At 38.7% G+C, this 21,348-nt stretch overlaps 1 protein-coding gene across 1 annotated transcript in view; it reads right to left on the bottom strand.

Annotated features, from left to right (window-relative positions):
* c3a.6 (complement C3a, tandem duplicate 6) overlaps nucleotides 1-17,805 on the bottom strand; it is a 29,700-nt gene extending 11,895 nt beyond the window's left edge. Inside the window, exons 1-28 of the mRNA XM_067440690.1 lie at nucleotides 17,726-17,805; nucleotides 17,455-17,650; nucleotides 17,128-17,296; nucleotides 16,930-17,003; nucleotides 13,292-13,380; nucleotides 13,099-13,181; nucleotides 11,267-11,354; nucleotides 11,057-11,159; nucleotides 10,865-10,985; nucleotides 10,252-10,367; nucleotides 9,805-9,951; nucleotides 8,855-9,058; nucleotides 8,330-8,521; nucleotides 7,992-8,144; nucleotides 7,784-7,913; nucleotides 7,523-7,591; nucleotides 7,174-7,368; nucleotides 5,977-6,094; nucleotides 5,528-5,619; nucleotides 5,245-5,384; nucleotides 4,445-4,657; nucleotides 4,091-4,151; nucleotides 3,885-3,971; nucleotides 3,607-3,810; nucleotides 2,502-2,577; nucleotides 2,254-2,413; nucleotides 1,915-2,010; nucleotides 1,680-1,836 (exon numbers count right to left, since the gene is read on the bottom strand). Of these exons, the coding sequence (XP_067296791.1) occupies nucleotides 1,680-1,836; nucleotides 1,915-2,010; nucleotides 2,254-2,413; nucleotides 2,502-2,577; nucleotides 3,607-3,810; nucleotides 3,885-3,971; nucleotides 4,091-4,151; nucleotides 4,445-4,657; nucleotides 5,245-5,384; nucleotides 5,528-5,619; nucleotides 5,977-6,094; nucleotides 7,174-7,368; nucleotides 7,523-7,591; nucleotides 7,784-7,913; nucleotides 7,992-8,144; nucleotides 8,330-8,521; nucleotides 8,855-9,058; nucleotides 9,805-9,951; nucleotides 10,252-10,367; nucleotides 10,865-10,985; nucleotides 11,057-11,159; nucleotides 11,267-11,354; nucleotides 13,099-13,181; nucleotides 13,292-13,380; nucleotides 16,930-17,003; nucleotides 17,128-17,296; nucleotides 17,455-17,650; nucleotides 17,726-17,796 (3,604 nt within the window). The 5' untranslated portion in view covers nucleotides 17,797-17,805. The remainder of the gene's footprint in view (nucleotides 1-1,679; nucleotides 1,837-1,914; nucleotides 2,011-2,253; nucleotides 2,414-2,501; nucleotides 2,578-3,606; nucleotides 3,811-3,884; nucleotides 3,972-4,090; nucleotides 4,152-4,444; nucleotides 4,658-5,244; nucleotides 5,385-5,527; nucleotides 5,620-5,976; nucleotides 6,095-7,173; nucleotides 7,369-7,522; nucleotides 7,592-7,783; nucleotides 7,914-7,991; nucleotides 8,145-8,329; nucleotides 8,522-8,854; nucleotides 9,059-9,804; nucleotides 9,952-10,251; nucleotides 10,368-10,864; nucleotides 10,986-11,056; nucleotides 11,160-11,266; nucleotides 11,355-13,098; nucleotides 13,182-13,291; nucleotides 13,381-16,929; nucleotides 17,004-17,127; nucleotides 17,297-17,454; nucleotides 17,651-17,725) is intronic.
* Nucleotides 17,806-21,348: the final 3,543 nt, after the last annotated feature.

Raw genomic sequence — 21,348 nt, 5'->3', positions numbered from 1 at the left:
TCTTTTCCTGACAAAACAGTCCTGACCCATCAAGGCATAGACTTCACCAAACCCCTCAATGTGTGCTGTGGTATCTGGCACCAAAATGTTAGCAGCAGATCCTTTAAGTCCTGTAAGTTGCGAGGTGGGGTCTCCCTGAATCAGACTTGATTGTTCAGTACATCCCACAGATGCTCGATTGGATTGAGATCTGGGGAACTTGGAGGCCATGTCAACGCCTCAAACTCATGTTCCTCAAACCATTCCTGCTTTATGGCAGGAGCATTATCCTGCTGGAAGAGCCACAGCCACAAGGGAATACCGTTAAACTATGAGTAACATCCACACGGATGGAGGACCCAAGGTTTCCCAGCAGAACATTGCCCAAAGTATCACACTGCCTCAGCTGGCTTGCCTTCTTCCCATAGTGCATCCTGATGCCATGTGTTCCCCAGGTGAGCAATACATACGCACCCGGCCATCCATGTGATGTAAAAGAAAACCACCGTGGACCTTTAGTCCACCGTGGTCCAGTCCTGATGCTCACGTGCCACAGTTGGTGCTTTCATGGTGGACAAGGGTCAGCAGTAGAGAGCTCCAGTATCTCGTCTGTTTGATCGGACCCCACAGGCCAGCCTTCGCTCCCCACGTGCATCAATGAGCCTTGGCCGCCCATGACCCTGTGGCCGGTTCTCCTCTGTTCCTCTTGGAGCACTTTTGATAGACACTGACCACTGCAGACCGGGAACAGCCCACAAGAGCTGCAGTTTTGGAGATGCTCTGACCCAGTCCTCTAGCCATCACAATCTGGCCATTCCTGCTTCTAACACATCAACTCTGAGGACAAAATGTTCGCCTGCTGCCTAATATATCCCACCCACTAACAGGAGCCGTGATGAAGAGATCATCAGTTATTCACTTCACCTGTCAGTGGTCATAATGTTATGCTTGATCTGTGCATACTCCTGGAGAATGCATCTATAAACCTGTTAAAATAAACCAACTTAAGCATGAAATAAAGACACATATTTAATTGCTGTGACATATAACACATCTTTATTTATTTTAAAATTAATATAAAACCAATTATACAGAACATATTGTACATAAGTAAGTACATATTGTCTTCTCTTTCAATAAATTATTCATGCATTCTTTATATCTTATAACTTGCATAGGCCTACAAAATGCTTCATTCTTTCAGGCAGATAATATTTAATTCTATAAATTGAATAGAGATAAATCATTAAAGCTTTTAAAATCACTCTTTTGCATTGTCACATTTTTTTAGATTGTAAAAATGTCAATAGATTTTCATCAATTTTTGTTATGGCAAAAATGATTTGTTAGTGAAATTAACATTGGCGTAAGGGCAGGGTAACCTGTCACTCACATGAGATCCACCAATAGCTCACCACAAACATCCAATCAATTTCCCACAGATAAAATCAAGCCCGCCCTACATTTGTTCACATTTGTAAAGCGGTTTCGCTCAGATATATGTCACAATAAGGAAGAAAAGATTTGCTCAACTTCGGTTTCATGAAAAGTCGGAAAACTTCAGAAAAGTCCTTTACTTAGAATTCTATTTAGGGTCATGGGGTAATTTATTGTGCGGATTAATTTATTTTTGAATTTCCTACATTTTATGTTTATTGTCGATGTAATTGTGTTGTTGATTTGACTGCAGTGATACTGACCTTCGTTCTGGGTGGAATGACTCCTCAAGATGTCTCTATTGAGTTTTCCAGCGTGGGCCAAAGCGTAAGATGTCAGAGCGACAGCATAAGTGCTGGTCAGACTGTGAACTCTCAGCGTCAGGTAATTAACGGCTCTGTTTATACTGCTCTGAAGACTCTAGTATTGAGAGAGAGAGACTCAGTGAGACTGATGCGGTGTATTGTAGCGCTGTTTGTTTCTAGGAATCACACTTACATGGACAGATCCAGCACAGATCTTGTGCCCCTCTTGCATGGAAATCAGAATGAATGCAGTCAGTGAGGCATCAGCGTCTTTCCCCCGTACATCACCCTGGAATTAACATACACTCAAATAAACAAGATCCCAAACAATTGTCATGAAAAGCTCGAACACTTATTTTGCCTAGATGCCTACTGCAGCATATTGATGTCTTCCTTTGAGATTTTTCTCCAAATTAGTGACCCTACTACTACAGAATAAATCAAAATGAAATAGAGATAAAACATTGTTTTTGATGGCAAAACCATGTCATGATATAAATAAATGTGTTTACTTAATCCAAATGTCACTCACAAGCATCTCTTCATGTATAACAGGGGTGTCTTCTTTAAACCTGCCGTCTGGCAGCTGTTTGTTTGTGGCCAGCCAATTGAGGGCGCTACAGATCACATTCTCATCTATAGGGATCAGGTCATTGGCCATCGTGAACACTTTGGCCACATATGCTGTCAGCCTGTAATGAGCAAAGAAAACGAATGGGTAAAAAACGTCAATAACATTACTAATAGAGCAGATAAATATGGCAGGAATGCTCGTCTCACCATGTGCTGCTAGTCATGCTCATCGAGGCAGCAAAGGACCCATCTTGTTTACGGAAAGTCAGCTCTCGCTGATAACCTTGAAAGAAATGGCATGGTAAATAACTTATGACTTCATAGCTTTTGTCAGCATTTTCAATTTTACGTGGTTTATGAACATAATTTCTGTCCACATCTGGTAAAAATCCACCCATTCTTTTAGGATGCAATCAAAATGAAAGCCAATTTCCACCACATAAGAAAAAAAAAACACATTATTTTCTAAATACTATTCTACTATACTATACTTTTCTAAATACGTATGATATACTAGTCGATGAACTAGTATATCATACTAGTATAATATGATATACTAGTCGGTAAAAAATCTGACATTATAATGTTTAAACTAAGGCAGACAAAATTATTACATGCTGAGTTATATTTAAGATTCGAAAGTAGAAAATTATTATTTAAAGTCATGATGAAATTCTGAAATTAAAATTTGAAGTGTAGTCGAGTCAATATGGCATAAAAATTACTAAGTACTAAGAAATAATTATGAGATGAAAATTCAAAATTATGACAAACTAAGTCCTAAATATCACAAAAGTTAAAAATTCTGGCATTAAAAAGTTGAAATCCATGACATGGTCAAAATTATGACATACTAAGCCATATTTGAAATAGAAAGTGAAAATTGTGACAAAGTAATAATTATGAATTAAAAAGTCAAAATTATAACTTACTAAGTCATTTGAGATTAAAATTCGAAATGATGACAGTCATTATAAAGCCACAATTATGAAAATAAAAGGCGAAATTGTGACATTATAAAGACGAAATTGACATAAATCGAAATTATGACCGAAAGTGGCAAATTTATTAAACAAAACAAGTTAATTTCACTGAATGACAAGGTTTTAATTTCAATTATTATGTCACAATAACTTGTGACTTGACAATGAAACACATCAACCTGCTATGCCATAATTGTGTGATGGAAATGAGCTTCCATAGCATAAAGCTATGCCCCGCCCCCCTCATTTTTAATAATTAAATATGCTTCTGTCATAAATGAATCAGATTAAAAGTGATGTGTTTATATTGGTGAGAGTGGTCAGCTGACCTGTGTTGATATGGTTAACAGCTTCATTACGGCGGTTCATGCCAACAGCCTCCCACTGCTTCGTGCTGTCCAGATAATGAGTGGCAATGACAGCAAGAGTCATGAAGATCATGGTCTCCTCTCCATCGCCTCTGGGCTGGACAATAAACCGTCCCATGAAGTCTCCACTAATGGCCTGCTCGATCATCTTACTGAACTCCTGACCTGGAGTAACAGACAGCGGTCAGGACTGGATGAGCGGATGAACAAGAAGAATGAGCGTAAAGATTTCTCCTTACTCTTCACTGTGATGTACGTGTTAGCGGGTGTGTTGGGGACCTGAGTGTCTGGTTTGAGACTCCTGACAGACACTTGCTGTACTCCACCTGTCACACAGGTTCAGAATGAAAGAAGAAAAAGGGGAACAAAAGCATGTGGTGAGGTTTGAATCTATCATTGAAGGGACATTTTTGGATATTTGGGAGGAATGACTCTGATAACTCACCCATCTTAGCAGGATTGAGCTCAACATTTTTCTCCTGTATCATAGTGAGCACACCCTCAGACTGAAACAGAGATTTGATTTGATCTGTTTAGGGTGATTGAAGCACATATGAAATCAAGCTTTTATAATGACAGTGAATTAATGGTGGTCAAGTTTATTCAAAACCAAACAATACATATATCTTAAATTCTTATAATTATCATATGATATCTGGTCTTCAATAATGTTTTCAAAATCTTAACACAAAGGCAAAGGAATTGTCCTTTTGACTGCTGGAATTTTGCATATTTATGGGATGCCAAAAAAGAGCTCAGCTCTGTTATTTTACTATTGGCAGAAGGGAAGCTCACTCACCACCACCTTCAGGATCTTCTTCACTCCATCACTGTAGACAGAGTCAAACGCTGCTGCCTTCACTTCGATCCAGTGATTGCCCAACTCCAGGGGAATAATCACATACGGGACGGACCTGGAGGACATGGACTCCACCTCCACTTCTGTTTGGTAGGAGCCCTTTCTGCTGGCGGAGCTGCAGATGTGTTCAGTATCCATGAACTCAAGCCGTGCCTGAAGGAGAAGCCAACAGCAACCCATTAACTTTGCAAGAGTTTTAAATGGTGTGTGCTTTGTGTGAGATTTGCCAGTTGTTAAGAAATAAAAAACTGCAATCCACTGTTGTGATTAAAGATACCTTGTTCACTTGTAAACAAGAAATGTTAACACCTAGTTCTAGTCCTTGTACTAGCCTTATTCTTGCAAGTTGGACTTAAAGAAGTAATGCATGATTAAAATAACTCTAATTTGGCTCATACCCTAACGAAACAAAAATATATTGCAGTATATTGGAAAATATCATGGAATACATTAGGCAATATATTCACATATATGGGATTTAATATTTATATTCGCCAATATATTGCAATATATGAAAGCGGCAATCATTTGTATATTTTGCAATATATTACAGGAACATATAATATATTGTATAATACCATCAATATATTATTCCATGTATTTACAATATATTATAATATATTTTGAAGTATTATATTGGTAAATATATTTTCCTTTTATAAGGGTAGGCACATTTATTCTAACATTAATAAAGTATCTGACACTGATTACTGAGGAACAAAATGACTGTGACATTTCACCCTAATTTTCTTCTTGGTGTAGTTGTGAAGGATGGCCCTGACTTGCAGTTGCTCATTGCGCACTGCTGAGAATGGCACCTTCAGGTCAATGAAGAACCTCTTATAAACTATCATTTCGTATGGATCTGCCACACAGATGCCTTGGGAGAAAAAGACAGTAATTGAGAATTAGCATTATGCTACATGTCTAATACAGACATATAAGTAACATAAAAAGTAAGTATAAGTAAGACATAAAAGTATACCCTGTATATACCCTTCAACCTAACAGAAAATGTTTTACCATGAGTTCTTGACAGGCTGACAGCAAAGATTTGCCAAGTCGTGATCGATTCTTTCAGGTAGTTTCTGTCTCTTGTGACTGATGTTGTTCCACTGGGATAGAAGGAAAAATAAAATGATAAAAACAGCTAAAGAAAGAAAATTCCCACAAAAGATGCTCATGTCAAACAATATTTATGATCAGTCTATGTTCTACCTGCCACCATGAACAAAAGTTTGAACAGAAGAGCTACGCAAGTGCATTCAAGCTGAAGGAGCAAATAACCCGTATAATGTATGTCTACATAACGATTTCTCTTTGAACTCAATATCATGCACATTTACGTTATTAGGTTAGCAGAGCATGTAAGGCTATCTACAGAAAATATATAACCAGTAACTAAAATAATTTCCCATCACTTCTGCTCATTTAAAATCACTGAAACTCTATAATGTTTGTCTCATACTCACCACAACTTGTTATTAGTTGGGCATAACGGCAGAATCTCTTCTGTCCACAGCCAGCTCTCCGGGAACTGTGTACGTGATGTGATTTCATCAAAACTCTCATAATATTCGCTGTCCTCACCTGTCCAGGTTTTTTAAAATATATATTGTGAGCAACTAGGAATTCACTCATTCACTCATCCACCAATCCCAACAGACTGAGCCATCTGACCAATCAGAGCAGAGTAGACCAATCCCAACAGACTGAGCCATCTGACCAATTAGGGAAGAGTAGACCAATCCCAACAGACTGAGCCATCTGACCAATCAGAGCAGAGTAGACCAATCCCAACAGACTGAGCCATCTGACCAATTAGGGAAGAGTAGACCAATCCCAACAGACTGAGCCATCTGACCATTCAGAGCAGAGTAGATCAATCCCAACAGACTGAGCCATCTGACCAATTAGGGAAGAGTAGACCAATCCCAACAGACTGAGCCATCTGACCAATCAGAGCAGAGCAGACCAATCCCAACAGACTGAGCCATCTGACCAATTAGGGAAGAGTAGACCAATCCCAACAGACTTAGCCATCTGACCAATTAGGGAAGAGTAGACAAATCCCAACAGACTGAGCCATCTGACCAATTAGGGAAGAGTAGACCAATCCCAACAGATTAAGCCATCTGACCAATTAGGGAAGAGTAGACCAATCCCAACAGAATGAGCCATTTGACCAATTAGGGAAGAGTAGACCAATCCCAACAGACTGAGCCATCTGACCAATTAGGGAAGAGTAGACCAATCCCAACAGAATGAGCCATCTGACCAATTAGGGAAGAGTAGACCAATCCCAACAGACTGAGCCATCTGACCAATTAGGGAAGAGTAGACCAATCCCAACAGAATGAGCCATCTGATCAATCAGAGCAGTCTCTTGGAAAGGAGGGGTTTAGACAGACAAGAAAGGCAGACAAGACCGAAAAGAGCTGATGCTGAAATTAATACAATTAAAGTGTTTTTTGACCTTGGATGTAAACCTATTGTAAGTAACAAAATTAAGAACCTTTAAAAAAAAAGCATAATAGAGGCACAATAACAATACCAAATATTCTTTCATTATTAATCTTTTTTTTTTGGCATTTTAGCCGGTGGAAATATGACACATTCTGTTAATTTCTTGAGTTTGACAATCATTTGAACAATATTTAGATACATACTCCGAGCCAGAATCATCTCCTCCTCTCCTGCTTCCATACTTCGAGCCACCACATCATTGCAACAGTGCAGGAAGGCCCGGACACATTCCTCTCCATCTACGATGTACATGGCTCGCCGTTCACATGTGTAGCCGAGTTTATTATCCCTCATGCCGTCCACACAGCACTTCCTCAGATCACCAGAGTACTGACCAGCTGAGAAGACAATGTTGGACAATCAGGACAGGAGGGGAAGAACTGCTAAAGAACGAGCACTAGAGATATTCATTCATCCTCTCTCCTAATACCAAATAGTATCCTTTCATCCTTGACTCTCTGTCGAGTAAAAAGTAAACTTCCAGTTTCTCACCCAGTATAGTGGTGACCCGCTCACTCTCAGATCTTCTTCTTCTCTTTGAAGGGACGGGACACTCTGGCACTACAGGGTGTTTAAATAACAGGCTAAGACAGAGTATAATTGTATATGGTATGATATGGTATATATATATATATATATATATATATATATATATATATATATATATATATATATATATATATATATATATATATATATATATATATATATATATATATATATATATATATATATATATATATATATATATACCAGTTCTGGTGTTGGTTCCTCCTGCAGCGTGAGTCTCAAACATCAGTCCTGCATCACTGAAAACCCCCATACTGTCCCTTCCACCTCCTGCTGTACAGCCGGTGTCATGCTTCTCTATGGTGTCCCAGATCTAAAGCAACAAACAGACAATTTATAAGCCAATTCCAAGCGTCCACTGCCTGTTGAGGTGCAGACGAAGGATCTTGACCTTCATCTGTGTTAGTCTGTTCTGGTTCAGTCCATGCACAGCTTTATCCACCGCCACCAGCCCAACTTTAGCTCCAGGATCTCCAGTTATCAGCAAGCTGAACTCTTCTCCTGGCTCGTAGATTGGTCGAGGTTCCTTCACCTGAACCCTCAGCTGTGAAATACAAGAAACACAAAGGTAATCTACTGAATCCAATAGTATTCATCCCTGCTGATCATGCATTAATATAATTGAACTTCTGATGCCACAGATTTCCAAACGAGACATTTTTGCAACTTAGTTTCAATTCTTGATGTCAAAATACCAATAATAATAATAACAACATGAGATTGACCCACCGTCCCCATGCACGTGTCCTTCACGTCGACCCAGACTGAATCAGACACTACCTCAGACGAGCCCACGTGATAATAAGCCACGAAGCGGAAGGATGGCACCATGTCTTTGGTTACAGGTAGAGACAGAGTCACTAGAGATTGTCCTTGCCTCTTAAACCGGTTTGCATAAACGATCTGACCTTTACTCAAGATCTGAAAATGAGGAACATTTGGCTATTAACCTTTACATTCATGAAGTAGGTATTATTATTCTAGTAAATCAATGTTTATTTATTTGTATCAACTGACGTTCCTATTAATTATTCAATAAAATTGTACAATATATTAAATACTTTTCATGTAAAATGGCACTTTCCAAAGCAAATTCATGCTCTGTTTGTTGTGACATTTGGTTAAACATGCATCATTGTTTTGTTGTGTTTAATCAACAGCATTGCTCCTTTGCTAACATGTTTCAGCGGTAACAGAACAATGACGCTGGATCTTTTAAATCAGGCCACAGAATGAAACAAGACTGTCTCTCACCATGTAGGTGAAATCTTGATCTTTGACTCCTGGACTTCTGCCCAGGTTCAGATTGACTTTCATTTGATCCCCGATCTCAAACACTGCAGTATCAATGCCGATGTGCAGGTAGTTGTTGGAGCCTCCTTTGGTCTTGTATGCCTGAGCCGTCATCGTCTTCACTGCCTGCTGGTCGTTATCTAATTTAGGATCTTTGGTTTGTACCTAAAAGTGAAGAGATTGATGATGTTAATGCTATTCTATTGATTAATGTTAAAAACCAGTTCAAGACCAGTTTGGCCAGGCTATGAGACAATCTAGACTTGCATTCTCATGGTGCTCCTCATTTGGGAGTCACACTTGTGGTCTTTGAGGTTAAAAGTGATCGAACCCCTGGAAATGTAATTATATTATACTAATTAATATATGCAACAATCATGCTCCATTTTTCCCTATTGAAAAATTGTTCGTATGTATTTTATATTTCATGCAGTATTTCAGGTTCAGATAGAGATTAGGTCTTTGAAGGCAGATGTTGTAACCACTAGATGCATGTACAGCTCTCTATAGAGGGGCTTATGAATTTCCAACACTACTTATTTATTTTTTTAGGTTGTGGATTTGATATATTTAGACATTCTTAAAGTTTATGTTGGGCTTTTTTTCTTCTTCTTACATTGTGGATGAATTATTGATTTTATTTTACACATTTCCAAAAATGTGCTATTACAGTGAAATGCTATTCCCCATTAATTTCCTATGGTCTTAAAAGTCTCCAAGTTTCGTTCCATTCAGGTGAAGCTATGATGTTCATAATTTCAAAATGTAAAATTTTTCTGTCAAAAGTGACCGAAGATCACTGGCAAGCAATCTTAGGCTGGGTTTGGAATGGTGTTTTTTGCTTGTTTTTTAGTATGACAGAGACACATCAAACTCTTTAGCTCAGTAATAAATCCGACATTAGATCTTACAGTGATTTCCAGTGTGGAAGATCCTTCGTGAGAATTGACGGTAAGCTTTGCAATGCCATTGGCTCTCGTTCGGCCTTTGACTGCTCCAGGATTGACCTCAACTTCCACATTTTCAGCAGGCATCTGGTCAGGGTCTGTTATATAAACCTATGGAAACATCAATTCTGTTTTTGCTAGACCTGATTGACCATTTCTAAATGACATTTAATGGTGCATTAAAGTTATGTTTGATAGACATTATTAATGTATTGAAAAAAACATTAGCAGCACCCCAAAATCATAGTACCAAGTGGGCAAACTCAGTGAATATTTTCTTGAGGAGTGACAATGAAAAAAACATGGCAGACAATGGATGTTGCTTGATGTCAATTACGAATGACAAAAACCGCAGGTGTTTTACGAGTAAAGACTGCTTATTATTTTTGCTAGAAATGAAATATTTCATACCGAGACACTAAATGGCATCCCAGGTTTGAAGAATTGTGGGGTTCTTTTGAAGTGGATGGTGTATGGTGATGTGACAATCCGAATGGCTTTCCTGTGAGCCTCCACCATTTCACTTCCTGAAACACACCAAATTGTGACTAAAATTGTATAATAATATCTAAAACAAAATATCTCGAGATCCTTGTGTTCTGTAATAGTAATGAATAATATTAATAAGCAATTATTCACACTACACTCTAAAAAATGTTGGGTTGTTTTAACCCAATGTTCGGTCAAATATGGACTAACCCAGCAATTGGGTTCTTTTAACCCAGCGATTGGGTTGTTTTAATCCTGCGATTGGGTTAAATATTTGCTTAGGACAACCCAATCGCTGGGTTACAACAACCCAATTGCTGGGTTAGTCCATATTTGACCCAACATTGGGTTGTTTTTACCCAGAATTTAGAGTGTAAATCTAGAGTGTAAATAAATACATTAGTGCCCTAATATGTACATGAATCCCTTTTGAAATGGTACTTTTTAGAGGTAAATTCATGCTCTGTTTGTTGTGACATGATTCAGAAAAGCATGAATTATTATAGTTTGGCACTGCACGTTTAATTACACTTACCAGTGTCAGTTAAAACACTGGCTGAAATGTAGATTGATTGTCCAACCAGCTGGCCGATGTCTGGGAAGGTCTGAAGTATCATCTCCTTTGTCAGGTTGGCAGTGCCTTCTCCATCTGATATCTGTGGTTTATGTAAATCATCAGTCTGCATCACTTTAATACGTCAGATGTGTTTTCATCTTTGAAGCTCACCTGAACTCTTTGAAGAGATGAAGGAATACTCGTTTTTCTCTCAACTTCCATCACACCAAATACCACAAACGCATGTCCGTTCACATTGTTTCCATGCAGATACCTAAACAATGGATTGAAGTGCTTTGGTAAGTATACAGCTGGTGTAAACACAGCAAATGTGGGATAATACTATATGAAACATATCAATACTTAGAAGAAAAACCTTACCTGGCTTCAATGCTAACTGTCAAACTAGCATCTTTCACACAGAAGAACGACTGGCTGGGTGATAATGTGACTTCATAAGTGGGAAGCGCTAAAACAATAAACCCACATTCAAAAATGAACATTAGATAGGTGATTGATAGATGTTACACTGCAAAATCTGGCATTTGTAAATCATTTACACAGCAAAATCTCCAGTGTTAAATTAAATCTCCTCAGAGTTTATTTGGCTCCACACTCAAGAGTGTTAAAAGTAACTCTGAAGAAGTGTTAAAGATAATGAGATAATTAAGAGATTATTTAAGTGATGATTTACCATTAGTGATGAACACCTGATGATAACAAGCAGAATCACTGATGGAAAGGGTCACAATTTTTAAGTCACCATTATGGAGATCAGTGTTTGCTTAAGTTGGGCTCTTGACACTTGGCTTTTTAACATTAGTTTTTTTTCTTTTTCTGGCTGCTTTAACTGTGTGTTTGGAACACACATTTTGGCAAAGAAAGCACAGCGAAAATCTGTTAAGGACTTAGTGATGTTTTGATTAACATAACTATCATTTAGTGACTGGATCAACTAATATCATTCTGAGACAAATTTCTAGCTATATGGGGCATGTGTTGATTTTACATTATTAATTACAACAGCTCTATGAAGTTTGTGAGTTATTGGAAACTCCAAGTAGCTCACATGACAGTTTGTCAAATGACAAAGGTTAATATTATTTCCTGCCAGTGTTGTCATAAAATGAAACAGTAGATAAGTATATCGATCCCTTTTGACGGATTGAAATCTAAATTAGCATATATTATCCTTAACACATAACTGAGAAACTAACTACGTTTACTTGTTTAGTTGCTTACAGATCGCTCAGTCGATCATTGTAGCTAATATTACCTTCTTCACCATCTAAGTTAAAACAATAGTCATTTGACTAGGCTTCTAGTCAATTTGTTAAATAATTATACATTTTTGAGAACTGAAGTATGATTATCTTGCAGCGGATGAGTAGTAAACATGACACTGACTATTTTGAATGGATTCTACATTACTTTGTTTGGCTAAATAAATCAACTTTTAAATCCAGGGTATTCTCACAAAAATGCGTATAAATAGTACGAGTGTGCAATGTCGTGGAATGTATAGGCCAAAACTCATTTTGGCGTGTCTATGGCACGCGGTTTTTCGCGTGCATATGAGACGCATTTTATGGGGTATTATACATACGAACCCCCCACCCCACCACCCTAAACCTACCCAAGCGTGTGTCATATATACGCCCCACTAACCTAAACCTACCCAAGCGCGTGTCATATATACGCCATAAAGTGCGTCTCATATGCACGTGAAAAACAGCGTATCATATGCACGCCAAAATGAGTTTTGGCGTATACATTCCACGACATTGCACACTCGTACTATTTATACGCATTTATGTGTGATCGGGTTGTTTAAATCAGTACTCTAATGTCAAACTGTAACATTACTGTAAACAACATATTTACATGCTAGCTGTTATTGAGCAGCAGTGGAGTGGAACAGCCAATCAGAGCAGAACTCTGCATTAATATTTATGACCCTTCCAAATAAGGCAAAAACAGACCATTACATCCTAGGGACAATTTCTAGGGTTGTAAATTAACCTGTAAAACTGTATCTGGACAATTTGAACTTAAATAAGCCACATACCCTCTATTTAGATATTATAGAACAATTTAACATATTGTTTAAAATCATTCTAGGGCACCTTTAGGGTCTCAGATGTTGGTTCCAACTGTATGCACTATGTATTATTTGACAAAAATATAATAAAACTACTAGATAAAGCTTTTACCATATTCTTTGACTTCAAAGTCAGCAGTGAAATTCTTTTGTGGCGTGTTTGTGAATCTTGTGACCACCTTCCAGATCCCAGGGCTACAAATACAAGCAGATCAAAAAAGACGATTAAAGATCTGTCAATGAATATCCATCTCCTCTCTATACAGACAAACCTAATAATCATGTCTAGTAACATAGTAATGCACCTGGCAGGTTGAGGTACGGCATATTTTCCTGATCTAATCCCTTGCTGTGAAAATATAGTTTCTCTCATAGTTGTGATGCCTTGAGGATCCTATTGAGGAGAGAGAGAGAGAGAGAGAGAGAGAGAGAGAGAGAGAGAGAGAGAGAGAGAGAGAGGAGAGAGAGAGAGAGAGAGAGAGATCCACAAATCGTATGGTAAAAAAAAACACTGTAAAATGCTATGATAAAACCTCTTAGGTTTACAAAAAGTTCCCTTACTATATATGGTGAAAAAAACATTAGTTCTCTTTCGAGGGAACTCGTACTGTATCAGTAAAGACACTTTGGGGATGCTCCCTTAACGCAGCGCGTCTGAAGTATGAATGAAACTAAACCAATCCTGATTGGAGCTGCTTCATGACGTAGCATGTGTCGGCATACATGGAAGTATGAAGGGACACGGCACACAACACTTCAGCAAGCACTCAGTGTAAATGTTGTCTGTCTTATTTAGTGTTGTCTGTGAAATACGGTTTTTAAATATGGCGAGCAAGCAGTTCTAACTGTGTGCACCCCTGCCCTAGATTTATCACAGGTGGGAACACGGATCAGTTGGGTGGGAACTGTTTGGGAGCGCCTGGCCATGATCAATGAGGCCGGCATGCTCACACTCCCTGGGGTTCAGGTAGGCGGCTCAGCTCGTGGGATTTGCAAATGGATCTTTCAAGATGGCTTAAGAGTGCTGTGGCACTTTCTCAGTCCTTTTACAGTTCTGGAACCAGATGCCTGAGCAATCTGATTAGCTCTGAGGAATAGCTCTGGCAGGACCTCGCTATAGCAATTATTGTGAATCAAATCAGGCCCAAGGACTGGTTTGTTCACCATAGATCTAAAAAGAAGCATAATTCCACATGTCCATTAGGCCTTCTCACAGGAAGTTTGTGGGTTTCGCATTTGGGCGCGAAGCGTTCCAATATCATGTTCTTCCGTTTGACCTAGCTCTCTACCCTTGCACATTCACCAAGTCTATGGATGCAGCTTTGGCTCCACTAAGACTCCAGGGCAATTTTGCTATATTGACAAATGGTTAATATCGGCCCAGTCGCAAGAAATGGTAGTTTCTACATCAAGATGTAATCCTTGGCCACATCAGATCCTTGTGTGGTCCCAAGGAAAACTGTTGTCTCTTAAAGTGTGGTATGTCCCCTGGGAAAAGAATCAGGGAGCAGACGTCCTGTCGAGGCAGGGGCAAAGGCCCGTGGACAGTAGACTTCAACCAGAGGTTGTGAAGTCCATATGCCAGAGGTTCAGCCCAGTGGAAGTGGATCTATTTATGTCTCGAGAGACAACCCTCTGTCCACTGTGGTTTTCTCTCATGCATCCAGCCTCACATGGGGTTGCATGCCCTGGTACAGACATGGCTGAGGTATGAATTTCCCCCAATCACTCTGCTCCCGGGAGTCCTGGAGAGGGTCTTCGGATGAGACGTTAAACCGAGGTCCTGACTCTCTGTGGTCATTAAAAATCTCATGGCACTTCTCGTAAAAGAGTAGGGGTTTAACCCCAGTGTCCTGGCCAAATTTCCTCGATTGGCCCTTACCAATCATGGCCTCCTAATAATCCCCATCCACTGAATTGGCTCTATCACCCTCTCTCCTCTCCACCTATCGCTGGTGTTTGGTGAGCGCACTAACGCCGTTGTACTGCGGCTGCTGTCGCATCATCCAAGTGGATGCTGCACACTGGTGGTGGTTGAGGAGAGACCCCTGTCATGAGTGTAAAGCGCTTTGGGTGTATGCGCTTTGTAGCACTATATAAATGCCTCAATCAGATTTATTCTAGTGTGGTTCTCAGACATCATGGCACTGCTGGCAGGCCCTCCATGTGTGGAGGAATCTGCTGTCTCAGGCGGGGGGCAGAATATATTACCCCCAGCCAGAGTTGTAAAAGCTGTGTGTCTGGCCCCTGAGGGGGCTCAGTACTTGGAAGCTGGCCTGTCGGCAGGGCTAGTGGAGATCATATTCAGCTCCAGGGCTCCTTCCACAAGTAGATTGTGCGGCCTAAAGTGGAATGTGTTTTCCACTTACTGTAGAAAGCATAAGTTAGAACCAGTTAACTGCCTAGTGGATTCAGTGATGGAGTTACTTCAAGATCTCTCTGCTGGTCCTACACCATCCTCCTGTAAGTGATGAGCCTCTGGGGAGGAGGAACCAGCTGGTCATATGGTTCCTCCGTTGTACTTGGAGGATGAGGCCTGCGACTCACGTCACAGTTCCTACCTGGGATCTGTCGGAGGTTCTGTGAGGGCTATCTCTGGCTCCTTTCGAATCACTGGAGTTGGTGACAGATACAAATTTGGGTAACACTTTATTTTGATAGTCCACGTTAAACATTCTACTAACTATAAGTAACTTTGCAACAACATGTCAACTAACTGTCATTAGAGTATTTGTAGACTGTCTGATTAATATTTACTAAAACTTTATTTTGTCGGTCCCCCAACAGACATTCTACTGACTATAAGTATATTGGCAACTACAATTTAACTTATTCTACTAACCCGAACCCTAACACCTAACCATAACCTACCAGTCTACTGACAGTATACTAATACTCTAATGAGAGTTAGCTGACATGTAGTTGCAAAGTTATCTATAGTTAGTAGAATGTCTAAAGTGGACTATCAAAATAAAGTGTAACCCAAATGGGTCATTCAAGGGCTGACTATCAGCTCTCGGCTATAACGCTGACTTGCCTGGAGTTTGCCCCTGGGGAAGTTAAACTTATCCTGAGTCCTAGACCTAGCTATGTGCCTAAGGTGCCCTCCAACATTTGCTTTGCCCGGTCAGAGTGCTAAAAATTAACATGTAAAAATATTTGCAATGGAGGAAGTTGGATCAGATACTAAAGTGTTATGTGTCTCCTAAGAAGGGGCAGTCTGCATCTAAAAAGATGGTCAACAACTGTATCGTCAAGCAATTGCCTTACACCTATCAGGTGTGCAGTTTGCCTTCACCTGTGTCCTTGAGGGCACATTACACTTGGGACATGGCTACCTCTAGAGCCCTTCATTTGGGAGTTCCCCTTCAGGAGATCTATGAGGCAGCCAGCTGGGCTACACAACATACCTTATGGGTATATCCAGTGTTACGCCTGTAACCCTTGTTCCATAAGAAGGGAACAAGATACTGTGTTGCGTTGCCATGCCTCTCCATGCCTGGGAGCGACTTGCTTCATCAAGAAAGCTAACTCTGTTGTGTGCCGAAGTCCCTTTATTCTGATGGGTATGCTGTCATATGCTGCATCATGGTGCAGCACCAATCAGGACTTGTTTAGTTCAGTTCATACTTCATACGCACTATGCTAAGGGAGCATCTCCAAGGTGTTGCTACCAAACGCAGTGTCTCATTTCCCTTCTCAGGGAATAAGGTTCGTAGACGTAACCCAAGACTTTTATAGAAAGTTAAAAAGAACAAATTGTAGAAAGAAAACTAAATTCCTTGTAACACTTAACATTTCATTTTTTTTCCGCTGAAATATTAATATATTAAATGTTTTTTGTTTTTCAGTTATGCATGTTTTATGTTGCATACTATGCTGTGACTTTTTACAGTGCATTAATCATTTTTAGGAATGTTTTAGTGCAGTTTTTTTAGAGTACCATTATTTCCACTGATATCCCAGCATTTTCAAATGGTTTCAGATCAGGTGTCAGAGAGAGGACCCTGTACTGAACTGCAAAAAGGATATTTTATTATTATTTAACAGAAAGAAATAGTTTATTTTGTGCTTTGCATCCTGGCATTCAAAGCAGGCATCTAATCTTGAAGCTTTAATCAATCACACATTATTTTCTTACCTGCACTAGCAGGCGTGTAGATGGGCTTGTCTGTCTGTACAAATATATATCCAGACTGGAATGAGACCATGACCACTTTATCCAGAGTGTGGGATGGAAATTGAGCTTGTAGATACACATACTGCTTCTCCAGAGGATCATCAGAGAAATAGTCCCTATCACTGGGAATCTGAACAGCAGTAAATAATAATGAAAGATCTACAACCCGCATTAAAAGAAACAAACTAAATAAAATAGCAGATAGTACAAATATGAAGTTTGCCATCTGATGAATGACAAACATAAAATATGCTTACACAAGGACAAAGTATGTTAGAGTGGCATCACCTTTATATCTGTAAGGATCTGGTAATTGTTGTCTGCAGTCAGCGTCACTGATTTGAACAGTATTTCCAGGTTTTTCTTTGGGTGGTTCTTCACTGAGATCCTCACGTTCAGGTTTCCTCCAGAGTAATCCTGAGCCTCCACAAACACGTTCTCTGAGGAACCCACTCTCAGCAAATTAGGAGCTGACAGAACATATCTGAGGAGATCAAATCAAATCTTAAAAACAGATCTATTAGTAAGTCTATGAACAAACGGTGTGTTTAATACTCACAGCGGGTCACACAGTGTGAGGAGGGGTGAGGAGAGAAGAACAACAGTCACACACAGCAGCTTCATGTCCATCCTGTCTCTCTGTGTGTCTGTCTGTGTGTGTATGTTAATGTTTGTTTGTGCAGCTTTGATGTAAAACTCCTCCCATTATCAGCTCAACAATCCGCAAAAACACTCGAGCACATCAGATAGTCATTATTTATATAATCAAAGCAACGAACGTACCATATTTAAATTGGATTTATAGCTCTTTAAAACTGGCAGTTGAGCAGATTTCAACAAATCTTCAACACAAAGGAGACTATAACATAAATATAAAATACATGTTTCAATTAGAGGCCATTCCACAACAATAATGGTTCAGAAGAACAGTATCATTTTAATAAAATTGTTATTGTTTATTTTTTTCAATTGAAGAATGATAAACTGATAGCCAATCAAAATCCCTCCTTTAAAGCGCCCTGTGATTAAAATAGTTTTGAAAAAATATCATCTGTTAGTGTGGATGCTAATAAAATAGGCTAATTATTTGAGTTGGTGTCAATCAGATGGGTAATGTGTTCATAAAAGAGGTTCTTGTGAAGCTTTATGGGGGTAGAGAACAGAGGTAACGGCAGTAGATTTCCTGTAAATGCCTTACACAAACCTGTTGTGTAAATGCAACCTTTGGTCGGTCTGATCTTCTATTGATCAGTACGTGTTAGGAAAAAAAAGAGAAAAAATAAACGTATTTCAGCTGAAGTATGCTGTTGAACAAAGGTCATTATTTTTATTTTTTGTTCAGAAATTGGATGTTTTAATATTTGATTTATAAATTAGCTGCTATGCTTTGATTTTTGCTACTTTTACAGCCAGTATTTAAAATTAGTCGAAAATACAAATCCAAAACAGATTCTGATGGATAAAACTCTCTTTAAAGCTACACTGTGTGATATTTTCTCCCATCTAGTGGTGAAAAGATATATGACCATCCAGTGAATAATAGTTTCTGCTCCTCTCAATTTTGATTTTGTTTCAACTCCTACGGTGGCCGATTTAGTCATGGCTTTCAGTTCGACCTCTTCGGTGAGTGTTGCGTCAACTCAAGTGATGAGGTAATTTTTGAAAACTATTATAATTTACAGTTATTTAATTTACCAAATGATCTATGATCAAATTAATCTATGTAAAATGAATAATAGTTTTACGTTTTCGTTATTTTTAACCTGTTCATTGCTAACATCAGCTATCAGGTTCCCAGACGAATGCAAGCTCTTAGTAAAGTAACTTTTATCAGTGCTATCGTTATTCTGTATATTGTACAACACCACTAGCTTAAGGCAAACAAATTATAATGCAATTAAAATATTAATCTCATGTTATCCGTCATAGAACACGGATTTATGTTATAAGGTAAACAATACTTTTTCATCATTGACGCGAGGAAAACTATCCTAGACGTCGTTCTAGTGTTATGCTCAGCACACCATGATATAATTAGCCAAGCAACAATAAAACTTCCAATATACACAAATAGGCTGAATTAATATTACCTGTCGAGAAGAAAGCAGGCAATGTCGGCGTTCTTTTTAAAATCGTTGCTCCTCATGAGCTCTTTCCATCTTGGAAAGGCCACTCCAATATTTACTTTTGTCTTGTTGATTTACCCGTTGCGTTGCCGTCTTAATTCTCTTTTCCGCTTCCTTGGCGACTCTGATTCATATCCCGCAATGTTACTAGGTCCCCGACCCGGGTCGAATTCGGTAATCAATTCTGGGACGTGGTTGCTTTCACACAGAAGGCGACCCGGCAATGTTCCGGGAATATTGCGGGTCCGACGTGCAGTGTGAAAGGGGCTTAAGAGTGATCCTCCATCATCATATAGCAGCCTCAAGCAATCCTCCTCTTCACATTCGACACGGTGCCATCGAGTGTAAAAACGCGAAAAGCGAAGCTTGAATTTACGGGTATGTCCCTCTTTGGCTACTGTACTTTCAAGATGGAGGAGCAACATGGCGACCGCCATCCGAACCCTCAACACTTATGTATTTTCAATGGTATATTATAAAATTACGAGAATGCATTATTACTTGAAAGAAGTAAATATACATTAATGAGCACATATATTTTTGAAAGAACTAAGTGAAAAGTTACACAGTGTAGCTTTAAGAAGTTCAGCATCTGTTAGTGACATCAAAGAAAAATGTCTCCCGAAAAAGTGTAAGAAAAACTTTCTCAGACTGAAGCCTTGTTGCCCAATCTGTCAATGAAGACATCATGTGTGGACGCAACGCCTGTGGAAAAGGCTTTCAGACACGGTACCTAATGATTTAGACAAATAATCTAATGATCTAGAACAAATCCAACTGAGCTTACAGGTTTTTTACAATTTTATTTTTTACAATCGCTATGACAATTTTTTTTTCAATACTTTTAACAAACTTCCTAATCTCTTAACGCACCAACACACCTACAACACACAACTGTCAAAAAAGGTTAATATTATGCTCAAAATCACACATCGTACACTAAACTCCAACACTAATTTTCAAAATACAATAATACACTAACACAATACACTATGTCTGCCAATACCCTTAGACATGTTTTACTGTATACCATATGGTCATGTGATTAAAAGAACATCAACAGCTGAACAATTGCCAGATGGGAATCAGCTGTGATTTATATTTTTGCATTTCAATGAACAATAAAAGCTGTTCACTTTTACTTTACCCCTATAAGGTTAGGTTTAGAACGAGGTGTTATCTGTTCTGATATACGGTGTTAAAGCATTTGTAAATTTGGCAGTAAAAATCAATCGTTTTGGTCTTGGTTGAGCTTGTGTGTAAAAGAAGTTCAAGCATTTTAAATTTTTGTAATTATATGCATTTTTTTTAAAGCAACAATAAATGCATTAATAGTATAGCCTACACAGACAGGTGTTGTTATAACTGCATTAAAATAATTTTTGGAAAAAAAATTGTCATAGCGATTGTAAAAAATAGTAAACAAAGATCAAAACAGGGCACATGAGTTGACAGCTCAAAAAAGTGTATTAATTTATCATAAATGTACTCCACGTGGCACCGGGAAGGAGGGGTTAATAAAGGCCTTCTGAAGTGAACTGTTGCATTTGTGTAAGAAAAATATACATATGTAACACGTTATAATGTAAAATATCTAGCCAGACCGTCTTCCGTTTTCAACTTACGGAAAATAATTGCTATTATAAAATAACTTTGGCATTTACCATGACCCATCTATTCATTATTATAGTGCATCATTAAAACACGTATACTGTCTAGATGCAATCATTGTAAATTATCTCTGCAGTAATGTGCTTTTGTTCCCTTGCTTCCTCATAAACCCCTGGTTGGGTTTTGGAAATTGGCATTGGTTCGCTATAAATTAATGGCTATGCTCTTACTGGACAAAGACTTAATGACACATTTTAAATGGTAATCAGCATTTCAAAAATAAAAATAAAACATTAGGTACATACTTTGTATTATATTACCTTTGCATGGAATTACATAAAACTAGTTAACGCTGCTGTGAGGGTGCTTCTAATACAGTGTCTGTGGAAATTATGGTAAAATTGAAGGGTTACTTCAGCGATTAGCATATGGCTTTGTATCGGTA

This window comes from Pseudorasbora parva, chromosome 4, assembly GCF_024679245.1.
Source record: "Pseudorasbora parva isolate DD20220531a chromosome 4, ASM2467924v1, whole genome shotgun sequence".
In the NCBI taxonomy this organism is placed as follows: Eukaryota; Metazoa; Chordata; class Actinopteri; order Cypriniformes; family Gobionidae; genus Pseudorasbora; species Pseudorasbora parva.
Note: the sequence above shows the minus strand (reverse complement) of the source record. Positions and strands in the feature narration are given on the sequence as shown.